This window comes from Melanotaenia boesemani, chromosome 2 (assembly GCF_017639745.1).
Source record: "Melanotaenia boesemani isolate fMelBoe1 chromosome 2, fMelBoe1.pri, whole genome shotgun sequence".
Taxonomy (NCBI): Eukaryota; Metazoa; Chordata; class Actinopteri; order Atheriniformes; family Melanotaeniidae; genus Melanotaenia; species Melanotaenia boesemani.
The window spans coordinates 21648825-21671800 of NC_055683.1; the positions used below are offsets into that span (position 1 = coordinate 21648825).

At 39.3% G+C, this 22976-nt stretch overlaps 3 protein-coding genes across 4 annotated transcripts in view; 1 reads left to right on the plus strand and 2 right to left on the minus strand.

Annotated features, from left to right (window-relative positions):
* cacna1aa (calcium channel, voltage-dependent, P/Q type, alpha 1A subunit, a) overlaps positions 1–927 on the minus strand; it is a 79871-nt gene extending 78944 nt beyond the window's left edge. Inside the window, exon 1 of the mRNA XM_041973313.1 lies at positions 407–927. Coding sequence (XP_041829247.1) covers positions 407–720 — 314 coding nt within the window. The 5' untranslated portion in view covers positions 721–927. The remainder of the gene's footprint in view (positions 1–406) is intronic.
* An 8589-nt stretch (positions 928–9516) lies between these two features.
* On the plus strand, positions 9517–11524 carry alkbh7 (alkB homolog 7). The gene is made up of 4 exons (XM_041972839.1): positions 9517–9907; positions 10179–10352; positions 10472–10596; positions 10778–11524. The coding sequence occupies exons 1-4, from the start codon at positions 9647–9649 to the stop codon at positions 10896–10898; spliced, it is 681 nt and encodes a 226-aa protein (XP_041828773.1). The 5' UTR covers positions 9517–9646; the 3' UTR covers positions 10899–11524.
* Positions 11525–12819: 1295 nt separating this feature from the next.
* Positions 12820–22578, minus strand: gtf2f1 (general transcription factor IIF, polypeptide 1). 2 transcript variants are annotated; one of them, XM_041972826.1, is made up of 14 exons: positions 22435–22578; positions 21888–21960; positions 20469–20518; positions 20179–20251; positions 19774–19967; positions 19190–19360; positions 18848–19053; positions 18606–18756; positions 18108–18163; positions 17777–17908; positions 17564–17634; positions 14374–14515; positions 14114–14252; positions 12820–13368 (listed from the first exon to the last, which is right to left on the minus strand). In XM_041972826.1, exons 2-14 carry the CDS (start codon positions 21897–21899, stop codon positions 13164–13166), a joined length of 1602 nt encoding a protein of 533 aa, XP_041828760.1. In that variant the 5' UTR covers positions 21900–21960; positions 22435–22578; the 3' UTR covers positions 12820–13163. The 2 variants fall into 2 exon arrangements, with proteins under 2 accessions (XP_041828760.1, XP_041828751.1); XM_041972817.1 differs by having other exon boundaries at positions 17561–17634.
* Between the last annotated feature and the right edge of the window lie 398 nt (positions 22579–22976).

Below are 22976 nucleotides of genomic sequence, written 5' to 3' on the forward strand. Positions count from 1 at the left end.
ACCAAACCAGTACCCCCCCCACCCCCCAGACATCCCCCATCACACGTTCACTTCTCACACCGCATACAGGCAACGTCTAAAGCACAAGTCCCCGCGCGACTGTGGCTTGAAATTACTATCAAACATGATTGATGGTGATCAACAGCCTCGTAAAAGGGGCTGCTGTTTCACACCCAGTCCTCTTAATTCACTATAAATTGCATGTCTAGCATTTTCTCTGTCACCTCCTGTACCTCACCCCAGATGGACTTGTAGCCTACTGATAGATCTGCTTATTACACCTTTAGGTAATGCAATGCCTGCAGTCAATGGAAAGAGAAGAGGGGGGAAAAGACATTAGACCTACCTGTAGGCAAGGCCTACAGCATCAGTATTTACTCACTGCATAACGCCGGGTAAAGGATATGGCCATTCGGTGATCTTTTTGGCGTATTTTCTCACGAAGTTGTCCTCGCTGAAAATGAACAGCGATCGGTTGACAGTGAAACAGTTCTGGCGCACGGGAATTGGATTATAGAGGGCCATTGTCCGGGCTCTCTGCGCCATTGACTGCTTGTACATTCTCTGGGACCCTGGTCCGCCTGGTGGACCGTGGCCGTGGCCATGACCGTGACCGTGTCCATGGGGCCCACCTTGCCTGCTACCACCGCGGCCCCCCGGACCCCCTCCGCCGGGCCCTCCACCGTACCTGGCCGGTACTTCGTCTCCGAATCGTGCCATTCTGTGGACACCGATCTTGGACACCAATCTTCACGAAGCAGCGGAGAAGGAGACCAATGCTCAGTTGTGCAGCCACACAACATTACATCCCATCTGGATCAGAACGTCTCATATGTACAACGGGTTGTCTTGCAATCTTATGGTGAACACCTGCATCCGGTGGGCAGATGCTACTCTTGGTTTCAACAGACGAGGACGCCCATGTACTGTCTCCGTCTCTGTGCGTCTCTGCCAACGGCCAATTGTGGGTGTGAGGAAATTAAATGTATGTTCGGTTGGCTGACTGGTTGCACCGTGGGGTGTTTCTTAGTCCGCTTTTATGTCTATATAAAGTAAGATTCGACCCCAACATAAAATCATGGGGAGACTAACATGAATGTTTTATGTTCTGCATGGTTCATGCTTGTATCAGAGTGCACCAGATGTTCCCACACCTTTCGAGGTGAATCATTTCTTTACTCTCATGATAGCAGTGCAATTAAAAAAATCTATAAATCTAGGCCTCAATAAATAGCAGAAAACTAATCTGGGAAAAAAAGATCATCCAAGACTGATATTACAGAAACAGTCACGTTTCTAAAGACTTCAAAGGTATCCAAAAGGGAAGAGCTACTATTATTTATTTATTTGTCGAATTTCCGCAATGTTTGATACGGTGTGGCAATTACGTGGCTCCCGCCACCCTACAGTTGTTTTATAAATTCACTCTTACAAGCCGTAAGACCAGCAAAATTGGGACATTTGTAATTCAAGAGTCTTATTTCAGAATGCATAATCTCAAGTGGAAAGGAGATAGAAAAATACCGTTCTCCTTTGAAACGTCGGTGTCATTGCAGCCTTGTCGTGTGGGTAAAGTAATTTTTCCTCAAATAAATTCAGGAGCAGCCTCCCTCGTTGCAACCATCATCTTCAGCCCCTCACCTGCGCGGCCATCCAGAAGCGGAGCAAGGGACACACGGACGGCGTCGTCAAAGGCAAGGGTATGACGGCCGCTTCTCCGCCGCCTTACACCCTCTCATGATCTTCATTTGGCCGTTCGAGGTGCAGCAGTACCGAAAAAGTCCCTTACCATCCCCGCCCCGAAAAGTCTACCTTCCCGCACCGATAAGCCCAAATGTCCTGACAGAGCGTCCTCTCTCTCTCTCTCTCTCTCTCTCTCTCTCTCTCTCTCTCTCTCTCTCATTGGAGTAGAGTAGTGCGCTCCTCTCGGCCTCCTCTCTCCTCATCCAGCAGCCCCAAGGGGAGGAGGGTAGGGACAAACGAACGGATGGATAGATGGATCGGTAAATGGATGGAAACGAAAATGAAAGGAAGGACTGGGGCAGGTTGTTGCCTTAAAATTCAAGTCTGTGTCTGTCTATAAATTTAATAAATCGTACCGCCCGCCAAATCGTCTTTTAGCTTGTCTAAACTATAATGAGCGCCAGATCGACTCTGCAGCCACAGCGCATGACGCACGCAGCTCGTCCAACTTTCAGACGTATGTCACGCGTGGAGGCACCGTTTACTGCCCGTTTTCTTATAGTGCTTCGGGCTAGAGCCGTGCCCCGTTGACTTAAACAGCGACAGCCGCCCAATTATGGCGTGTTAGTGTAGACACATGGTTGTCTTTTTTTCACACGTCAGACTATAGGTACCACTCAAAGACAATAGAATGATAAGTATTCTTATTATAGCCAGATGCATATAATGCAGCTCCTACAAAGACACAGCTGCAACCCAAGCTTACAGTGACTGCGCGCGCATAGGCGCGTGTTATAGAGTAAATGCTCGTCAAAGAGCGCGCGCACAAGTCTGCCTGTTTGTTAGGGAAGGTGGAGGAGAGAGGCTATTCTTAGCAACAGACATTTGGAAATTAATGGACGAAGAGAGCGCTCTTCTCCCTCCCTCAACGAAACTGAGTCGAGGATCTTCTTCCCTTACTCCTCTTCTCTGCTCTCCTCGAGGCTTTTTTTATGACACCACCAAAACACTGCTGCTTGTTGAAGGTGTGACCACATGCTCTGCGCCAAACCCGAAGCAACATTTTTCCAGTACCAACACAATGGGAGTAAAAAGGGGGGAAAATCTGCAGTATTTTTTTCTTGCATAGCACATCTGTGTAGTACATCATTTCACACACACAAGCAAGAAAAAAAAAATCTGTTGATTTTTGAGCTTCCTTGGAAATCCTGGAAAAATGGAGAGAGGGAACTTGTGAGGATGGGGAAGGGACAACATTTTCCTATCTGACCCGATTGATTGACTCCACAAATAGCGGTGTCTGAGAATGGGAAGTGATCATGCATATACAGACTTAAGGGTGACCAGGAGAATTGTTTCCTTTCACCTATCGAACAGATTGACTCCAGAGAGAAACCTTGCACGTATGAACGTCAATCGATAACAGCGCGACCTTAAACGACTATTCGATATGTCAGAAAGGGATCTTTTACTTTGTGTCCACTTAGGAAAGGCTTCCAGCCAAGACTGACCCCACCACAAGGTCAAGAAAGATCATTCATAGATAGATAGATAGATAGATAGATAGATAGATAGATAGATAGATAGATAGATAGATAGATAGATAGATAGATAGATAGATAGATAGATAGATCTTCTGAAATCCGGAATTTCAGAACCATGGACAGCGCCAAAAATCCACTGCTGTGGATAAGAGACCGCACTTGAACCAGGAAAACTACCTCCACTGTGTGCCACATGAATGCGTTTACATGCCTTCAGAGATGTATATCGATGCAAAGGATCTGCACAATGTACAGCTGATCGCACACAAAAACAAGGGATTCAGTCTAGGGGAAGGTGTACCTCATAATATGACTGGGCACCTTCAGGTACCACCCCAAGATTAAGCAATTAAATTTTAACAAATATCTAGTGTTACAGCGTTATCTTGCCAATTGTTTACACGGGGAAATGACATGTGTCCGTCCAGACTGTCTACATTTCATGAAAGGGATGTAAAAGTCATAGTACAACAATATGTAATGTTTGTGCCATGTTAATTGGTCCAGCGTGCTTTTTTTTTTTTAACAAAATATGCTGTCCTTTCGACATGACAGCCTTTATATGTTTATTAAAGTCAGTGCAGGAGCAGTGCCAACAATATGATGAGGACCCTAACCAACCTACAAATAGAGTTTTTGCCCTCTGTCTTCAGGGAGACGGCTGCAGACCCTCCCTGTTTCAGACCAGCTTCTTTCCTGAAGATAACCCTAAGCAGAAGCTGATAATTGGCAAGCCACACTAACTGACCGCTACAGGATTTGTTTAGCGTATCTGATACAGTTAAATATTGAATTAATTATTGATACAAAAATTATTCGTTTTTAGGTTTTTGTTTACTGCTTTTTAGTGTAATAACATCTCTTTTTTTTTTTTTTTTTTTTTTGCTTTGTGCGCTCCTTTAAGTCACAGCATAGATGCATTCCTCATGTACTTTAAAAAAATTATTCTCTGGATCTGCTCTTCATTTTCAGTGTATGACTGGATTTGAATCTTGTTGCTAAATTTATTTATTTTGGCCTCATAGATTTGATTTTTGCTGCTGAAAAAAAATGATATCCCAGTTTTCAAGGCATTTACATTCTGTGTGTGTGTGTGTGTGTTTGCAAAAGTGTGTGTTTACAGTTGGGTGAGATGATCTGTGAAATTATCTATCGCCCTTCAGAGATGGAGCCTTTGAGCAGCAGCCGCCTTCTGTCCGAACCCGTTATTCCATACAGTCGCCGCAGGAAGCACAGAGGGGCAACAACACCAAGGCCACCCATGCATAAAATATTATTATACCTCACAAGAGCACATGCACACTTTTCAACAGAACAGATACACATAAAACTGCCTTAAAATAACCTTAGCAGAACAAATAAGGAAATGTTTGTTTCATAACAAGCTGTTGTTACCTCATTTTGGTATTTGTATTAATGACTGCAAAGACAAGGTTGATTGGTGAACATATTACGAATGTTGAATGATTACACAGAGCTTAAGTTGATTAGTTTAATGGTTTATGGTATGGGTGGTAGCAGAAGCCAGGAATCCTCTATTTCATGCTCACCTGCAAAGAAAAGGTAGATTTGATTGGTTTGGCTAAGCAGCTAATAAACAGTGCACTGATGCTTTCAAGTAAAGTATTAAATAAAGATACTGAAAAGTATATTTAATATTTGTACTACCCTCTGGCTGTTGTCTGTCTCCCAGGAGTGGCGCGTGGACAAAAGTTGTCTCCAGGTGTTGCACCATTTATTGGTTCCTGTGAGAGGGAACTCAAGGTTGGAATTAGGTTAAGGGGGAGTTTGTAGGGAATAATTTTCTATAGTTTTGGGTAATCATTGGTTGGGATATTTAGTATGATTTTTGAGTAGTTTCTGTTTGTGTAAATGTGTGTATAGTCTCTGGTAAATTTTTAATGTAAATATTTCCATAATTTCTATAGCTGTCTTTGGAAACCTACATAAATGTTATGATCCAGTCAAGCTTGTCTATTTCAGCAGTCAGTTGTAGTCATTCTGGTTGGTTAGTGTAGGGTGTAATGGTGAAAAATGTTGACATCATATAACTTAACATCATGTCCAGTCATTTTCCCTCTTATGTGCTTTTTTCCATGATGTTTGCCTCGGAGACTGTATTCTGAAGCTGACAGTTTGTTTGTTCCATTATTTCTGTCATTTAATAATAGCAAATGGTGTTGTTTTATACATGACTAGAAAGCCAGATTAGTCATCCTTTTAACAAAGTATAACTTGTAAGGATTGTGATTTTGTTGAATGAGCAACACAGCTAAATGTGTAGGTAGTGCTCCCAAAAACATGCCAAAATCCCCTGCAATATTCTCCTGTTGGTATTCACTCTTGTTTTGAGTTGCTTGGTGGATTAGAAGATTCCACTCTTCCACAGTTTTTTTTTTTACACTTTATTGTACACTGCCAGAGACTCAGTATCATGTGGAAGATTCATACACATTCACATCATCCTGGCATCTCCTCCTCTCATCACAGTTTGCTGTGGGATGACATCCCATTCTTCAACCAGGAGTTGTTAAAGACCAATCAATGTGATTAAATTTGTCACTCAAGGACATACAGCACACAGAAGTGTTCAGTTGGGTTGATGTCTGGACTCACAGCAAGCCATTCTCTCCACTCCCAAATTCTGGATGTACTCTATGATGATCATGGCTCTGTGAAGGATGGAATTAGATCCCAGATTCTGGAGAAATTGTATCATCACTGGCTCCAGAATCTCATATATCTATTTATCAATTAGGTGTCAATCTGGTACCAGTAAAACATCCGTGACTGTTACACACCTGGCAGCTCTAAAATCTCAAACAAGAGTAGACACCAACAGACGAATATTGCAATTGATTTTGACAAATTGTTTGGGGGTACAATCTACTTATTTTGCTGTGTTGCTCATTCCACATGCATGATCCACAGGTTTGCCTCATTGTACAGAGGACTAATCAGATCAAGGTCAAGATGTTCAATCTTCAAGTATCTGTCACTTCAACATTATGACTCTAAATAAGCTGGTTTAATTTCTTTACCTTCCACTATAACCTCTCTATTAATGATCTCTTCTTAATATAAAATATTGTAAAATCCTTTGACAGTATTCAGGCCTTTAAATAATACATTGCGCTGACTGATGGCAAGCCTCTGAAATAAGGTGTGAATAACTTAAAGTGATGCTCTACTTTCTCTTTAGAAGCTTAAATATGTTAGGAGGCTGTACAGATGACACCTGCATGTTTGAAAATAAAAAAGTGGATGATCCTGCTCAACTTGATGGAGAAAGTGATAAACTTTTTTATGACTTTAGTAGTGGAGGGAGGATGGTTTATTTCTAAAATTATTTGAAAACCTAAAATGTGCTACAGCCACAAAAAAAAAAAAAAAAAAAAAAAAAAAAAAAAAAAAAGAATCGATGGTTTTATTGCAGTATGCTTAAAAACCATTTCTATGCATTTCTGGATATAAAAAAGTGCATAATTCTTTATTGTTTTTTTTGCCTCTGTCAGATGTTCAAATAGTCAGTGGCTGGGAGGCTGGAGCTCTGAGGCAAGGGCCTAAAAAGGAGTGGCGTGACTCAATGATTCATAAGTCTGAATAATTCAATGGTTGTATGCATGTAGAGCACTCCGCCCCTGCTGAACCCCAGTCCTCTGCAGGCCTATTGCAGACTTTCATGCAAACCTCTCCACATCATTACAAAAATAAATCGGTGGTAAATGATCAACTCTCAGTATGGGTCAAAAGTGCTAGTTTGAGGTTTCTATAACACGAGTCGAGATCTTAAAGTCAGATCATGTATATATATATTCATAGAAAACTAGACCTGATGTTACACAATGATTAAGGATTAAGTAAGCATATAACAACAACCTGAATGCAGCCTTTAAAGTATAATAGCTTCACTTAGTGATTGAGAAGAGGATATTTGCTCACTGCACATGCACACAAGAGAGAGCTGGCAACCCAGCTAAATCATGACAATGAACAAAGGACAGCGCAAGCAGGAAGCCGTATATCTTCAAGTAATAATGCTGTTTGCATACTGAAAAGGAGCAATGTCTCTTCTCTGAAGGTGTCAAATTTTACAGTACCAGTCTAATGTTTGGACACACTTTTCTATTAAATCCAATGGAAAATTGTGCCCAGACTTTTGACTGGTACTGTGTGTGTATTCTTCCCTGTATCCATCAATATCAGTATGACACAACACTTAGGTTCCCATGTATAAATCAAGTCGTAATCATAATATTTCTTTTGTCCCCTGTTGTTTTCCTCAAAAACTAAATGTTTTAATAACAAAAACTCTGTCAACTAACTGTATAACTTCTTGGTGCTTATTATTACATAGTGATAACAGGGCGAGTACACTTATTTCAAAATGACCACAAACCCAATGAAGATTTTCTCCTTTTGCATGATTCAACAGAAGTCATAATGATGCCTCCAGGAAAAAGCTGAGCAACGAGAATCTAGAAAATTATCTCAGCTTTAAATGAATGGACCAACTGGGAATATGAACCCAAAACACTTATCATGGCTGAATTAATGTAATGCTGGGGGCTGAAACATGGTATCCAAAAATAAAATGGGCATACCATCAGTTGTATTTAAGTGTGTTGAAGGGGGTTGTATTGTGGATGCTCAGTGACCGCGACCAACAGTAGGCTCACAGAAGGAGCACTAATAATCCAGAAGTTGATGCATTTGGATCGAACATGAATAGAATTATGTATTAATGTACAAAAGACATCCAATTAGAGATTGCCTCTTAAACATCTACAATTTAAGGTTAGGTGGCTAGTCATGTGTAAGAAAACTCATTGGTCTCCATCTGTTTCTCCTAAGCTCCCTTTCATTGGTACACAATGCCCGATGGCTCAGTTTCTTTATATACCTGTATTTTACTAACAGAGTTTGACTGGAAACAAACAAAAAGCTAGAGTGAAGAGGATGGAGGCTGGTAACCTGTCCTTAGTTGTATATAGGCCAGTCACTTTTAAGGGTGACTCTAGTGAGGATGGTGACTTCACTTCAGTTATTGTAAAAACAAATAAATATAAAAATAAATAAAAATTGATTTCCATATCTTCCACTCAGCTGAATCATAAGAAACACACATGCACACACAAAAAAAGGAATAATGTAGAATTTCTGTACTTTCTTTTAGATTTGTTCTGCATTTTTTGGCTTAATTTTCAGTGCTGTATTTCTTTTTCCACATTTAGAATTTTTTTTAAATAATCTTTCCATTTCTGTTTCTTATTTGTAGATCTTATTTGAAGCTTAGATATTTTTCCTGATGGTCATTTGCCCATACAACACACTCAATAACCCCACAAAACGTCTAAATTATTAATAAATTATTCTAGAGTTAAAATTGCTACGGTAAAGTCAATATACTCACTATTTACTGCCATTACAAGCCGCTACATCTTGTAATAAATTTCAATAACCAGTGCTACAATATAGAGGACTTTTGTGAATTTTTCATTCATCCTCAATGATCCATATGGTGGTGGACTAATAAAAAAAAACCACTTTCTGTATGAATGCTTACTTAAATTTTGATTAGATGCTAACAGTTGAGGCAAAACTACAGTGTTCACTGCCCTCCACTGTTCACAGTGGAGGAGTACATCCTCATCTGCTGATGAATCTGTTGCCACTCAGCCCTTTTTTATGTCATATCCCAAAGCCATGATAACAAGAGGGCTTGATGGAGGCCTGCACTTAGTAAGCTTCTTTTGTGAGTTATTGCATACATGCCTAAAAGCCTGAACTGGAAGACATAATAGAAACACAGTGTATACTGAGGAAAGCTGTCAGGCTATAACAGAGCTAACACTTGAGATACTGTCTGAAGTCTGACACCACTCCAGTTTGTTTGCAGCTTCTTTCTCATTCGCTGCTCAAAAGCCTCAAAAGTGATCCTCTGATTTAAGATGATGGGCAGCTGTTTTCTGTACTGTCTGTTGATTTAGACTATTTACAATTACTTTAAAGAAACAAACAAACAAATAAATAAATAAACAAATAAACAAACAAACAAATAAATAAATAAATAAATGTTAAGGTGTAAACAGTCTTCGTGATGGAATTTATTGGTTGATTATAACTGGTTAAAATGTAATTTCCTGTTGAAATGATATCAAATATTAATAATACATATTTATGCTTACTGCTATCTGTTTATTAGATTATGTAAACCAAATAAACAGCAGGCTTCTTTTATCAAACGAAAATTTACATAACTGAAGAGTTTTCCGCTGCAGGACTACTCCTCCCACAATGCATTGCAATTTTAACATGGCGCCTCACACAGCTGCCTGACTCCCAGCTAGCAGACTAAAACGCGGCAGAGAGTAAACAAGACTGCGATTAGGCTGAATATTAATAATTTGGACAAGAGGATGAAATGGTTGCTGACGGTACTAAAACAAACCCACAAACCAGCCGTTAACATCAGCCGTCCGAGCTCGTGCGCGAGCAGCGGCCTGTTACCTCTCCGAGATGAGGTAGTCGTGGGGTCAAGCCGGGAGCTGGTACAGACAATCGGCTCTCAGGTGGAGGTGAGGACAGGCTTCATTTCTGAGGAAGAAGAGGCAGCTTTTCTGCGAGAGCTGGAACCAAGCCTGAAGAAGAAACGCTACGAATACGACCACTGGGACGATGTAAGTCACGTTTACTGTGCATGTTGTTTGAATCCGAATTAGCACAAACATGTTTGGGAAAAGTTTCTTTTTGCTCTGAACAATTTATAATTAACAAATACAGTTTGGGAAAATAAAAGCTTATATAGGTTACACATTGCACGGCATTGCAAACGCATTTTGGCCCTTTGTTTCTTAAAAACAAACAAAAAAAAACTTCAATATTTGAACATGTTTTTGATTGACGCCGATACTGAACTTAATTGTTTGTGTTCCCTCGCGCACATTCAAGGCAATTCATGGTTATCGAGAGACTGAGCGGGTGCGATGGGGACCAGCATGTGAGAAAATCCTGAACCGCGTCCGATCTGTGGCGTTTGCTGATGGCAGTCCTCTACTCGGCCCAGCACACATTCTAGATTTGGACAAAGCTGGCTACATCAAGCCGCATGTCGACAGTGTCAAGGTGGGTCTTTAGGAAAATTTTTAATCATTTCAAGTAAAAGTAAACAATAACTAACCCCAGAACTCGGACCTTTGAGTTAGCTGTGCTTTTTTATTCATGTTTTTCTTCTGCTTTTTCAGTTTTGTGGCAGCACCATTGCCGGGGTGAGTCTTTTGTCAGACAGTATCATGCGCTTGGTGAAGGTGGATGCCCCCAACGAATGGCTGGACCTGCTGCTGTCCCGACGCTCCCTCTACATATTGAGGTGTAGCAAATACTCCATAGCATTTATAATATATTTACATATAGTTAAACACTACACAGAGCTAAATGAATATATTAGCTGTACATAGGATGAGCGGCTATTAAAAGCAGTCCACGAGCACACATATTTCCTCATCGAGTGTGTGTGACGGGTGTGTTTTATCCTGTTCTGTTGTTCACAGGGACAAGGCCAGATATGACTTCACTCACGAAATCCTTAAAGATGAGGAGTCTGTGTTCAACGGACAGAGGGTGCATCGGGAGCGTCGGATCTCCGTCATCTGCCGGAACCTTCCGGGCTAACACCTGCTTTGTCTCAGCTTGGATATGAACTGAAGATAAAATGAGCAGAGATTATGTGCCAGTGATCGCTATGGAGATGTTAGCGCCACAAAGTTTGTTTTAATAGAACCAGAATTCTGTTTATATCAGAAACTATTATTTTACCCAAGTCCGGTCCTCGAGATTTACCATCCTGCAACTTTTCGATGCAACCCTTCTCCAACACACCTGAATCAAATGACTGGCTCGTTACCAGGCCTCTGCAGAGCTGAGATGCAGATGACATCTGATTCAAGTGTGTTGGAGAAGGGTTGCATCTGAAAGTTGCAGGATGGTAGATCTCGAGGACCGAACTTGGGCGCCCCTGGTCCAACCTAATTTGCCCAAACTACTGAAGAGTACGTTCATGCACCTGTTATCAGCATTACAATTCATGGATGTTCTATAACTTATAAATTGTGTATTTATATACTGCAAACTTCGGAATGGTCCATCTGTATATATATATATATATATATATTTTTGTGAAGCACATGCAGCCATTCTGCTAACAGATGAACCCAAATACAATAAAAAAGCCCTTCTTGGTTCAGTAAATGACTTTAAATCCATGATGATGTTGTATTAATAAATCTAATCCAGCAAGATATACTCTTACACAGCTGTTTTCTATTTTAAAGAAAAAAAACCTCCTTAGGTGGTAGCTAAAAGCTGTTAAGGGTCCTGATATTAAAACTATTCTATATTTTATGGACAGAATAAAGTTCACCTCAATGGACAATAACAAAATTTAAATGACTGACTTAAATTACAAGTAGACATTACAGCCAGCAGGACATCTGCATGGGTCAGAAAGCAGATGATGCAGAAAGACATGTCTACACTGCTTGGGCAGCGGCCCATGTAGGGTGACTGGCTCCTGGTATAATATCGTTTCCTCACATCTGCATCAAGCCAGGTATTTATTACTTCTAATATTTTATACCATAATATTTTTTTTCTTAAGCTTGTAAAGCACTTTGTATTGCCTTTGGTATGAAAAGGGCTTTATAAATAAAGTCTCTTTAACATGACTGAGACAAAAAGTTGAGAGATTAGAGTCATGCACCTCCAGATAAGAGTTCTACTCCTGTGGATACAAATGAGTAAACAAACTCCTCCCCCAAGAGGATAAAGTTGCATTTGAACAAACTTTTCTAAATTAGTGTAATACTTCTAATTCTTTTAGTCCCAACCCTGCTTATCCACAGTGTACATGTACATTTCAGACTTTAACTAATTAATTTTTCTGTTAATTTTATTGGGAGAAGAGAAACAACCTTTGCATAATCTCCCAAACAGACCTGGTTACAACATTATTTAGCTTGTAAGTTCAAAAGCTATTGACTCACTATTTTTGTACCTTATCTATCTGAAAAATGCAGGTCTGAGCCTGACTTTACTATGACTTAAAAGATATTTTATTCATCCACCATGGGGTGACTTGTATGCATCTAACTCCCTTCATATCATGTATTGGTGCAACTATGCTGCTTCTGTTGTAGCATACACCTCAATGCCATGGTGCTTTCTTTTTTAATCTACCAGTGTTTGCAGGGACGACTCAGCTGAACGTGATGTGGTAAAAGTAACAAAAAGCTCTGAAGCAGATGAACCCAGGTGTTAAATTAAGTAAGCTTTAACAGAATATTAACATGCACCAACCTGTTTTATTTTTGCATTCATTCATGGAGGTTTTTTTTCCCTTTTTCTAATGTTTTAAGTACTTTTCATTCTGAGAAATTATACCTTTGCTTTTATATTAAACTGATTAAATTTGCTCATTAGGAAACTTTTTCTATACATATTGCGTGTAGCAATCTTTTAAATATTCAGTTTTCTATTTGACATGTATACAACATGAAATGAGACTGAATGTGACATGTCAGAAAAAAGACGTAAATCAGATTAAACTTTATTAAAATTTTTTCTACTTAACAAAAACAAGCTAAAGACTATTTTCAATCAAGTTGTGTTTAAGTGTTCACACATGTACTGAGAATCCATCCAGAGCTTTAGATGGATTTAGTTAGTGAGTGTGAGTTCAGATAATGAAAACCAAATTCAGAATGCTCAACAAAACAGTCCGATAGTTGCTCTCCGTGACCACAGCTAGCACCTCTGGTGCTGTGCTACACCACAGTGCGAGCATTTAAAGTCCCTCTTCAAAGCTGGGAAAAGGATCAAACCATGTCACCATATGGGGTTATTTATCAGCTCCTCCACCTCATCTCTCTCTGCCCCTGCTTACTCTGTGAGGTAGAAGTGCATTTTGTCATTGATGTTCTTGCGCTCTGGGTTGAGGCGCTTCAGGATCTGCGCCAGCACGTTGACAGTCTGCTCACTGCTTAAACCAGTGCGCTTGGTCTGGAACTTCTTCAGTAAGTCTTTGGTGGTCATCGGTTTACGGATCAGGTAGCGGCGGACTGCTTCCTCTGTTAGCTGCACATCACTGTAAGGAGAAAAAAAAAAAAATCAAAACAGTGTCTTAAATGTGGTTAATTAGGATTAAAATATTTTGTATATCAATTTTTTTTTAAATAGCCTTTTTGTTGATTGTTATTGTTTTGTGGTTCTAGCAGAAATTCACCCCATTAAGGCCCGACTCATGGTAAGAAAAGTCAAATTTTTTAATATGAGGTCTTTATTTGGCCCTTTAACAAAATGTAACAAAAAAATTAACATTTTTTTGGGAGGGATATCTACTATTTATTACCATGTGATATATTAAAAATATTATAATATGGTTTTCTGCTTCTGGGTATCTGTTAGGGGACAGATAACAAGTATCAGATTGCGTTCAACAGGATTTTGAGTAAAGTTTATACCATAAAGTGAAGCAAAGTGTCTCAGAAACTGTATGTGACAAATATGTCACGTCGGGCTCATGGGTTAAGATGCAACTAATAGTTTCTTATGTGTGAGAGGATTTCTTTATGTGAGGAAGAAACTGGAGGAAAGTTGGGTGTGAGTTCATTAAAAAAAAGTGTTAGTTTTACTAAGTTTAGGATGATTTTTAATGAAGAATGTCATGTGAAACACTTTTTCTGTGGCCCATCAGCTTTGGCAAAAACATTAATATTAACAACAGCATTAATGTTTTTCATCCCAGTCCAGTTATTTGACTTTGTGTTCAGCTTAAAACGCTTCCTAGAGTTTGCAGTAACTCTTTAATATGTCTTGCAGAAAGAAAATACCTTGAGCTAGGGGTGGATTTGCCTGATGGAGGCTGCGGTGTGCTCTTCCCAGAGGGAACAGGGCTCTGAGACCTGGGCTCCATCTTCAGTCTTTTGGCAGCTGGTGAGTCATTGCTGGGACCCTGAATCTGTCTCTTACCTGAAGAAAAAGGATAATTAGTTGAAATGGAGAGAAACCTGAGAGTTGACACCTTCTTTTGGAAGCTTCACATTCAGTGCTCCATGTTTAAATTTCTATCTGCCTTGCTTAAAGTGCACACCTTGCTCTAGCTTGCTGGCCGCAGCACGCAGTGTGTTGGAGGTGGAGGCAGAATCTATGGATGGTGTTCCCGGACGACTGCCAGTTCTGGAGCTGCCTGCAGAGCCACGACCACCTGGACGTTTAGGAGGTGTGCGCTTCTTCTGAGGGGAGAAGAGAGAAGCAGAGGAGAAGCTTGATATGATATAAAGCCAATAAAAGTTTAAATATTGAAGCACTGACACTTTAAAATTTCACATCAGCACTTTTTTAAATGATTGTTCGTGTATATGTATACATACATTCATACATACATACATATATATAAATACACAAACACACACACATATATACACACACACATACAGGGTGTGCAGAATTGTTAGGCAAGTTGTTTTTTTGAGGATTAATTTTATTATAGAACAACTACTATGTTCGCAATGAACACAAAAGACTCATAAATATCAAAGCTGAATATTTTTGGAAGTTGGAGTGGGGCTTTTTGAGTTTTAGTATCTTAGGAGGATATCTGTGTGTGGAGGTGACTATTACTGTGCATAATTATTAGGCAACTTAACAAAAACCAAATATATACCCATTTCACTTATTTATTTTCACCAGGGAAACCAATATAACAAGTCAAAATTTACAAATATACATTTCTGGCATTCAAAAACAAATCAGTGACCAATATAACCACCTTTCTTTGCGAGGACACTCAAAAGCCTGCCATCCATAGATTCTGTCAGTGTCTTGATCTGTTCACGATCAACATTGCGTGCAGCAGCAACCACAGCCTCCCAGACACTGTTCAGAGAGGTGTACTGTTTTCCCTCCCTGTAGATCTCACATTTGATGAGGGACCACAGGTTCTCTATGGGGTTAAGATCAGGTGAACATGGAGGCCATGTCATTATTTTTTCTTCTTTTAAACCTTTTCTGGCCAGCCACGCAGTGGAGTACTTGGATGCGTGTGATGGAGAATTGTCCTGCATGAAAATCATGTTTTTCTTGAACGATGCTGACTTCTTCCTGTACCACTGCTTGAAGAAGGTGTCTTCCAGAAACTGGCAGTAGGACTGGGAGTTGAGCTTGACTCCATCCTCAACCTGAAAAGGTCTCACAAGCTCCTCTTTGATGATACCAGCCCATACCAGTATCCCACCTCCACCTTGCTGGGTCGGAGTGGAGCTCTCTGCCCTGTACTGATCCAGCCACGGGCCCATCCATCTGGCCCATCAAGACTCACTCTCATTTCATCCATAAAACCTTAGAAAAATCAGTCTTATGATATTTCTTGGCCCAGTCTTGACGTTTTATCTTGTGTGTCTTCTTCAGTGGTGGTCGTTTTTCAGCCTTCCTTACCTTGGCCATGTCCCTGAGTATTGCACACCTTGTGCTTCTTGGCACTCCAGTGATGTTGCAGCTCTGAAATATGGCAAAACTGGTGGCCAATGGCATCTTGGCAGCTTCACACTTGATTTTCCTCAGTTCATGGGCAGTTATTTTGCACCTTGTTTTTTCAACATGCTTCTTGCGACCCTATTGACTATTTTGAATGAAATGCTTGATTGTTCGATGATCACGCCTCAAAAGCTTGGCAATTTTAAGAGTGCTGCATCCCTCTGCAAGACATCTCACTATTTTTGACTTTTCAGAGTCCGTCAAATCTCTCTTCTGACCCATTTTGCCAAAGGAATGGAAGTTGCCTAATAATTATGCACACCTGATATAGGGTGTTGATGTCATTAGACCACACCCCTTCTCATTACAGAGATGCACATCACCTGATATGCTTAATTGGTAGTAGGCTTTCAAGCCTGTACCGGTTGGAGTAGAACAACATGCATAAAGAGGATCAAAATACTCATTTGCCTAATAATTCTGCACACACTGTGTGTATATATATATATATATATATATACACACACACACACACACACACACACTCACACACACAGCCTGGCCAAAAAAAAAAAAGAAAATGCACCACCAGAAATCAAAAGGTCACAAACTCTAATATTTCACTGGTCCGGTTTTGGCTGTGATTACATTCGCTGTGGCATTGTTTCGATTAGCTTCTGAAACGTCACTAGATTTATTTGCATTACTTTTTCACCAAGATCTTTTGATGATGGGAGAGTCTGACCGCTGTGCAGCCTTCCTAGCACAGCCCAAAGATTCTCACTGGGGTTCAGGTTTGGACTCTGTGGTGGCCAATCCATGCGTGTAAATGATGTCTCATGCTCTCTGACCCACTCTTTTACAATTTGAACCTGATGAATCCTGGCTTTGTCATCTTGGAATATGGCCGTACCATCAGGGGAGATTTAATGAACATTTAAGGAATAACCTGCTCATTCAGTATATTCAAGTAACAGCTGACCTCATTCTTTGGGCTCATAGTGTTGCTGAACCTAGACCTGAGCAACTGCAGCAACCCCAGATCATAGACTGCCCCCACAGGCTTGTACAGTAGGCACTAGACATGATGGCTGCATCATTTCATCTGCCTCTCTTCTTACCCTGATGCTCCCATAATTATGGAACAGGGTAAATCTGGACTCATCAGACCACATGACCTTCTTTCATTGCTCCAGAGTCCAATCTTTAGGCCCACTAGCAAATTGAAGCCTTTTTCTCCAGTTGTCCTCACAGATTAGATTAGCTTTCTTCAGGCTACACAGCTGTTTTGACCCAATCCTTTAAGTTCCCTTCACGTTGTGCGTGTGATAAATGCTCTTACTTTCACTATTAAACACAGCGCTGAGTTCTACTGTTGTTTTTATTCGATCTGATTTCGCCAAACATTTAAGTGACTAAGGATTTTTTTCCAGCACATATCTTCCTCGAAGATGATGGTTCCTCACTATCCTTCCAGTTTTTAATAATGCATTAGATATTTCTTAACCCAGTGGTAGTATATTCTTTAATCTCCTTAGATGTTGCTTGAAGCATAACAGTCATTTGACCCTTCTTAAACAGACTAACATCTTTTGCATGACCACAGGATGTGTCTTTCCACATGGATGTTTAGGAAATGAGAAGCTACTCATTGCATCAGTTGGAGCTAAATAACTTGTTGCTAGCTGAAAGTAATTATAAAATTATCCAATAGGAGGGTCGTACCTATTTGCTTAGTTAAATCCAGGTGGCAATTTTTTAGTTTGGCCAGGCTGAGTATTATTCAGGCCCACACACACACTAACCACCATGAATAGAGCGGAGGGCATCTCTCCTTCAATGTCGCTGTCATCCGAGCTGTCCGATTCGCCGCTACTGTCTGTGGCAAACAAGCACAAACAACTCAGCATCATTTTACCCTGATTTTTTTTTTTTTTAAATCATGACGCATTTAACATTTACTCATATTTCAAGGAAACATGGGGGAAAAAAAAAAAATCACATCTTCACTAAATTTAGACCTTTTTTCTTCTTCTTTTCCATTTGAACTGGGGTTTTCTTTCCTTCTTCCTCTTCTTCCTCTTCCTTTGTTTCATCTTCATTCTGTTTCTCCTCCTCACTCTCTTCTTCACTCTCAGATGCTTCATCGATTCCTACAAACAGAGAAAACGTTTAGAGAGAAAACTGTATAAAACCATGACAATCACTGAAACTGACATGACATCTTTACGAATTCTTAATTGGCTCTGCATCATGCTTTTGTTTTTATTCTTCACATCTCATATTTATTAAAGTAAATTGTTTTGTGTATGCTAGATATTTTTGTTTTGATTTACCTAAAACAGCACTGACCTTTAGGATGCTCCTCTTCTTTAGTGGGCTTTTCCTTGGCTGGCTCTTCATCTGAGCTGAAGTAGAAAATCAAAGCAATGCATTACAGAAACAAGACTTTCTCCCAGTTTCCTCCCATTAGTCCTAAATCTAGTGTGTGGTGATGTAGTGGCTGAAATCTCTACCTTAAAAAAAAAAAAAAAAAAATAAAATAAAAAGACACATTTCTGTTTAAAGTATGCATCTATAAAAACCAGAATTTTACACAAATGGCTTTCAGATGGGATTGTGCTCTTTCACAGGCTGACTCATTTTTTGCTTTTAGGAATTTATCTACGTTTCCTAATTGGATTTATTCATTTCAAACACATTACAAAGAAAGCAACAACATAATGTGATACCGTAGCAAAGCGAAAACAAAACAAAAACAAATAAACATCAGCAAAAGCTAAAAAAGAGGCTTAAGGTGCAAGGGACAATGGGACACTGCATCCATAAAGAGAAATTCTGTAATCTGACCTGCTTTCATCTGACATATAATCCACTTCTAGACCTTCGTAGTCACCATCATCGCTGTCTTCCAGGGCCTCTTTTTCATTGCTCTTTCGCTTTTTTTTCTTTCCTTTCCCTTTCCCTGCATCTTTCTTCACCTTTGTCTTGCTTTCTCCATCTGTTACATAAAAAGAGGACACAAGTGGTTGAGAAAAGAATATCAAGTGTGTGTGGCTGCCTCCAGTCCCTTCATGTTTCCTCCTCCTTACCTTCTCCCATGCTGCTGTCACTGTCATCACTGCTCATCTCCAGATCATCTTCCAGATCGTGAATGCGCAGGTCTCCCCCTCTCCCACCCCCCTTTTTTTTCTTCTTCCCAGATTTATCTGCTTCGTCTTCGTCTTCTTCACCACGCTCCTGCTCCCGAAGACGTCTTTGAAGCATGATGCTGAAGTGATTGACCACCTTGTTGCGCCTTTTGAAAAGAAAAAAAAAAAAAGGGGGGAATGTGGGACAATGTGCTGTCTGAAACTTTTGCAAAGCTGAAGTAAACGTACTAGTTCTAAGTACTCATTTTTCTACATTTATCCAAACACTGTTCCTCTCCCCACCTGCCCCACTCCTCCTCAGCTTCTTCTGCTGTCAAAGTTCGGTGTTTTGCAAGCGGCATAAAGTTGTACCACCCGTGAACAGGAAAGGCCTCAAAAGCTCCATCAGGACACTGCGTAAAGATGTAGTAGGATGCATTTTCTGTAACACCACCCTTCTTTATACCTTTGAATCTGACAAAGACAGAAGAAAAGCTTAGCAACATAACAAAAGGCACCTATTTGCACATTGCAGCAAAATATCAGGTTAATTGTCTTAACAAAGACATGAACAGGGGTTATAAATGTTCAGAAATATGATCTTCCTCAACATATTCTCTATGAATTAAAGGAATGGTCAGTTTCTTTTATAAATAATGATCAAGTATGCAAAATTAAGGAGCCAAATGTCATGGAAGCCAGTGGAAAAGTTGAACATAGACAAAAAAAACACCTAAAATTTGGTTTGGATCTGTTTTCTTTTAAATTGTCAAAAGGATATACTTTCTGAATTCTCTTTTCATTTAATTCTTAAATACAGTTAGACTTAGCAAGCTTAGTAAAAAATGTTGATAAAACTGAGAGTAAAGAAGAGCCTCTCTATATACCTTTTACCAGCCTTGCCATTGACCTTTAGGATCCATGGCTGATCCTCCACTTTGAACTCGCGAGTTACAATGCCAAACTTTTTTCGCCGAGCTTCCTCACGCTGTTTTTTCCCAAACTCGCTGCCTGCACCACTCTCCGTGGTCTCCTCCTCCCCGTATATCCGCCTGGCACTCATGTCTCTTTCCATGCGAGCCTGTAAAGAGACGGAAAGAGCCACGTTAAGAAGTTGGACCTAATTTAAGGTTTTACCACAGAAATCTGTGATTTTTCTTTATATTCTTTTCAAAACCAATCACAGCACTTAAAAAAACAAAACAAAAAAAGAAAACCCGTCATATTGACTGAACAAACTAAACAAGTTAAGCTCTAGGTGTCAAATATAAAAACAGTAACATGAAGCCCACCTGTGTCCAGGCTGAACAATTGACTCTGTCCCCTGAATTGAATGCCATTATGTTGTACTTCTTGCTGGTGTTTCTACAGGAAAGAAACAGAAATACAAACAGTGTTCAACTTAGCTTTTTTCTTTTTTAAATCACCATTTCCTTCTGCATCACTTATGTGAAAAAATACTTAAAAACTACACAGAAAAATTGGAGAATAAAATCCTTCAAGCTTTGTTTTGTCACTTTCAATCATGCAGATAAAGATCACGTATGTTCTGAGTAGATACTTGATGGTCTATTCTACTCACTTGGGGACTCGTACAGTGTACTCTGTAGTTGAGGAACTGCTGCTGCTGCCCTGTAAGAAATTCATTACAGTCAAAAATTAAAGGTGAGGTAAATGAAAAATAATGTTTTGTTCAAGATATTACATACGTAACTGTCTGGAAATACACCCTCTTCTAATACTAAAGTTTCATGTATTAGCACATAAAAAAACAAGATGCAGAAACATTGTGTGGATGAAATGAGCGCATCCATGATTCAGTGTCCTATGAAACCCGCCTTTAGCAGTAATAACATGAAGTAATTGTTTTCCATATAACAATCAAGTCTCTCACATAACTGGAGAAAGATTTTCCTTTTACAATGCCGTTCATTGAGGTTTTCAGACATTTGCAGATGCACAATTCTCCTAAGTCCAACCACAGCATTGCATCACGTTGAGATTTGGAGACTGACTTTTGTTCTCCAGCAGTTCATTTTATAGATTTACTGGTGTTCTTGGGATCAGTCTCTTTCTGCATGACCTGATTTTGTCCATACCTTAGCAGTCAGACAAATGTCCTCACATCTGACTCCAGGATATTTTGGTAGACAGAAGAGTTCATGGGCAACTTAATAACATTAAATTCCCAGGTCCTGTGGCCCCAGTCACCTCATTACTGATCCATCACTGTGCCTGACAACTGATGTTTGTGCTGATATCCTTTGTTTGGTTTTTGTCAAATGTCTGGCTCTGTGCCCTCATGAGAAATAAAAATAACATTTTTCTGCAGTTAATAGCGCAATTGGTGTTACTGGAGCAATTGAACCCTGTTGAGTCTAACAAGGACTATTAAACAAGCTTTTAAATAAAGAAAAAATGTTTTCATCTGCCCCCATTCACTGTTGCAATGTCTCACACAAGAAATGTATGTTTGGTATGCTAATATGAATAATGGTGACACAAAAGGTTGTATAAGAACTGTGACTATAAGGACTGTTTAACAGTCCTTTCAATATCACTCATATTGATTAATTGCCACTTACAAAGACTTGTCTGAATGAACACTGAAGGACAACTACACAAAAGTGTACAATTTCTGAGTGCCTACATGCCATTGCTCACCTGAATGCTGAACCTAATAATATTAATATTTCATGGGTGAAAAAGGCTTATGTGAGCTAATATCATTTCAAATGTCAATCTAAGTAACAGGAATACCTTGGAAAGAGAAAGAAATTACAATTTAAGCTGCACGGTAATTTGTAGCATGATAATCTCTTATAGTACAGTGATTATAATAAAGAAAGTCTTTATCTGAAAAAGCCAGCAAGAAAAAACCTTTGAGTAATAAGTCTTGGTTGTTTATAATTGCACATAGTAATAACAGGAACAGCAGGAAACCCACAGAGAAGGAATAAGGTTGCTGTCAGAAAGAAGTAACAAATGTCTTAAAACTTACCAGTGATGTCATGGTTGTTGATTCACCTCTGGATTTACTCAAATAAAAGGCTGTTTTATGCTAGTTGGAACCACTATAAAAATTAAAAATAACAAAAAATAAGTACATTAACACCTTTAACTACATATTAAAGAGGTCTTTACAAAGCCAGTCTTTCATAACATCTCAAAGCAAAGTCAGTTCACTCTAAGATTATCTAAACACCTCATGGCTCGATGTTTTTCAATAGTGTAATACTAAATCAACAAACTGAAGCTAAATGCCACCTTAGCTTTGTATGAGTTGCACAAAACTAATCAAGAATAAGTGTTGAATTTATGCAAAAAACAGTTTTATGCTACAAAAGCAACATAAAAGTCGTCTTTGAAAATCAAGTTTTGTATTACAAACCTAAACAATGCATACAACGTAATTTCTTCCATCAAAATTTGCACCGTTGCAACGTTAGCTCATAATGCTAAAATACGAGCACGTTCAACAAGCAGCTGTAGCTGCAGTCTGCTAATGCTAGCAATAGTCATAATAAAGTAGTTTTAAACTGTCTTACCTATGTGCGAAACAAAAACAAATACATAAATCCCCAGCTTAAATATTTCTACAGAACCATGATGTACAAAAATCGCCACTATTGATATACCGGTCCGCGCACCATATGTGGTCCATTACCCCGTCGAGACGACGGGAAACATGGTTTACACACAAATAGTTCCTACTCACCTAACAGATTGGTGCTGCAGTGCAATTTATACCAGCAAATCTGTGTGTGTACATTATAAATAAATAAATAAATAAATAAATACAGAATTTGGAAGGTGATAAAGATAAAGACAAATATACAACATACGAATTCATAAACATAAAGACACCATGATAAAACGCAGAAAAAAACCTATTTTGATTTAAAGTTTTTTGTGCTTGTACAAATAAATAAAGTTTTGTCCAAAAATTATATTTTTTTAAATGTTTTTTTTCAGTTTTCCTGCTGTATGTCTGGAAGTGTTTTAAATCACACCATGTATTTGCACAGTATTTTTTTTTTTTTTTTTTTTTTTTTTTTTTACCTAGACTACAGTCTAATTTGCTTATCTA

Bases quoted from the DNA above. Each gene is read 5' to 3' on its own strand.
- alkbh7 (XM_041972839.1), top strand. From the start codon at position 9,647: ATGAAATGGTTGCTGACGGTACTAAAACAAACCCACAAACCAGCCGTT. The intron at 9,908-10,178 runs GTAAGTCACGTT...CGCACATTCAAG, and splicing joins AATACGACCACTGGGACGAT to GCAATTCATGGTTATCGAGA. The intron at 10,597-10,777 runs GTGTAGCAAATA...TGTTGTTCACAG, and splicing joins CGCTCCCTCTACATATTGAG to GGACAAGGCCAGATATGACT.
- gtf2f1 (XM_041972817.1), bottom strand. The intron at 20,252-20,468 runs GTGAGTAGAATA...TCTTTCCTGTAG, and splicing joins TACACTGTACGAGTCCCCAA to AAACACCAGCAAGAAGTACA. The intron at 14,253-14,373 runs GTGTGCACTTTA...CTTTTTCTTCAG, and splicing joins GGCCAGCAAGCTAGAGCAAG to GTAAGAGACAGATTCAGGGT.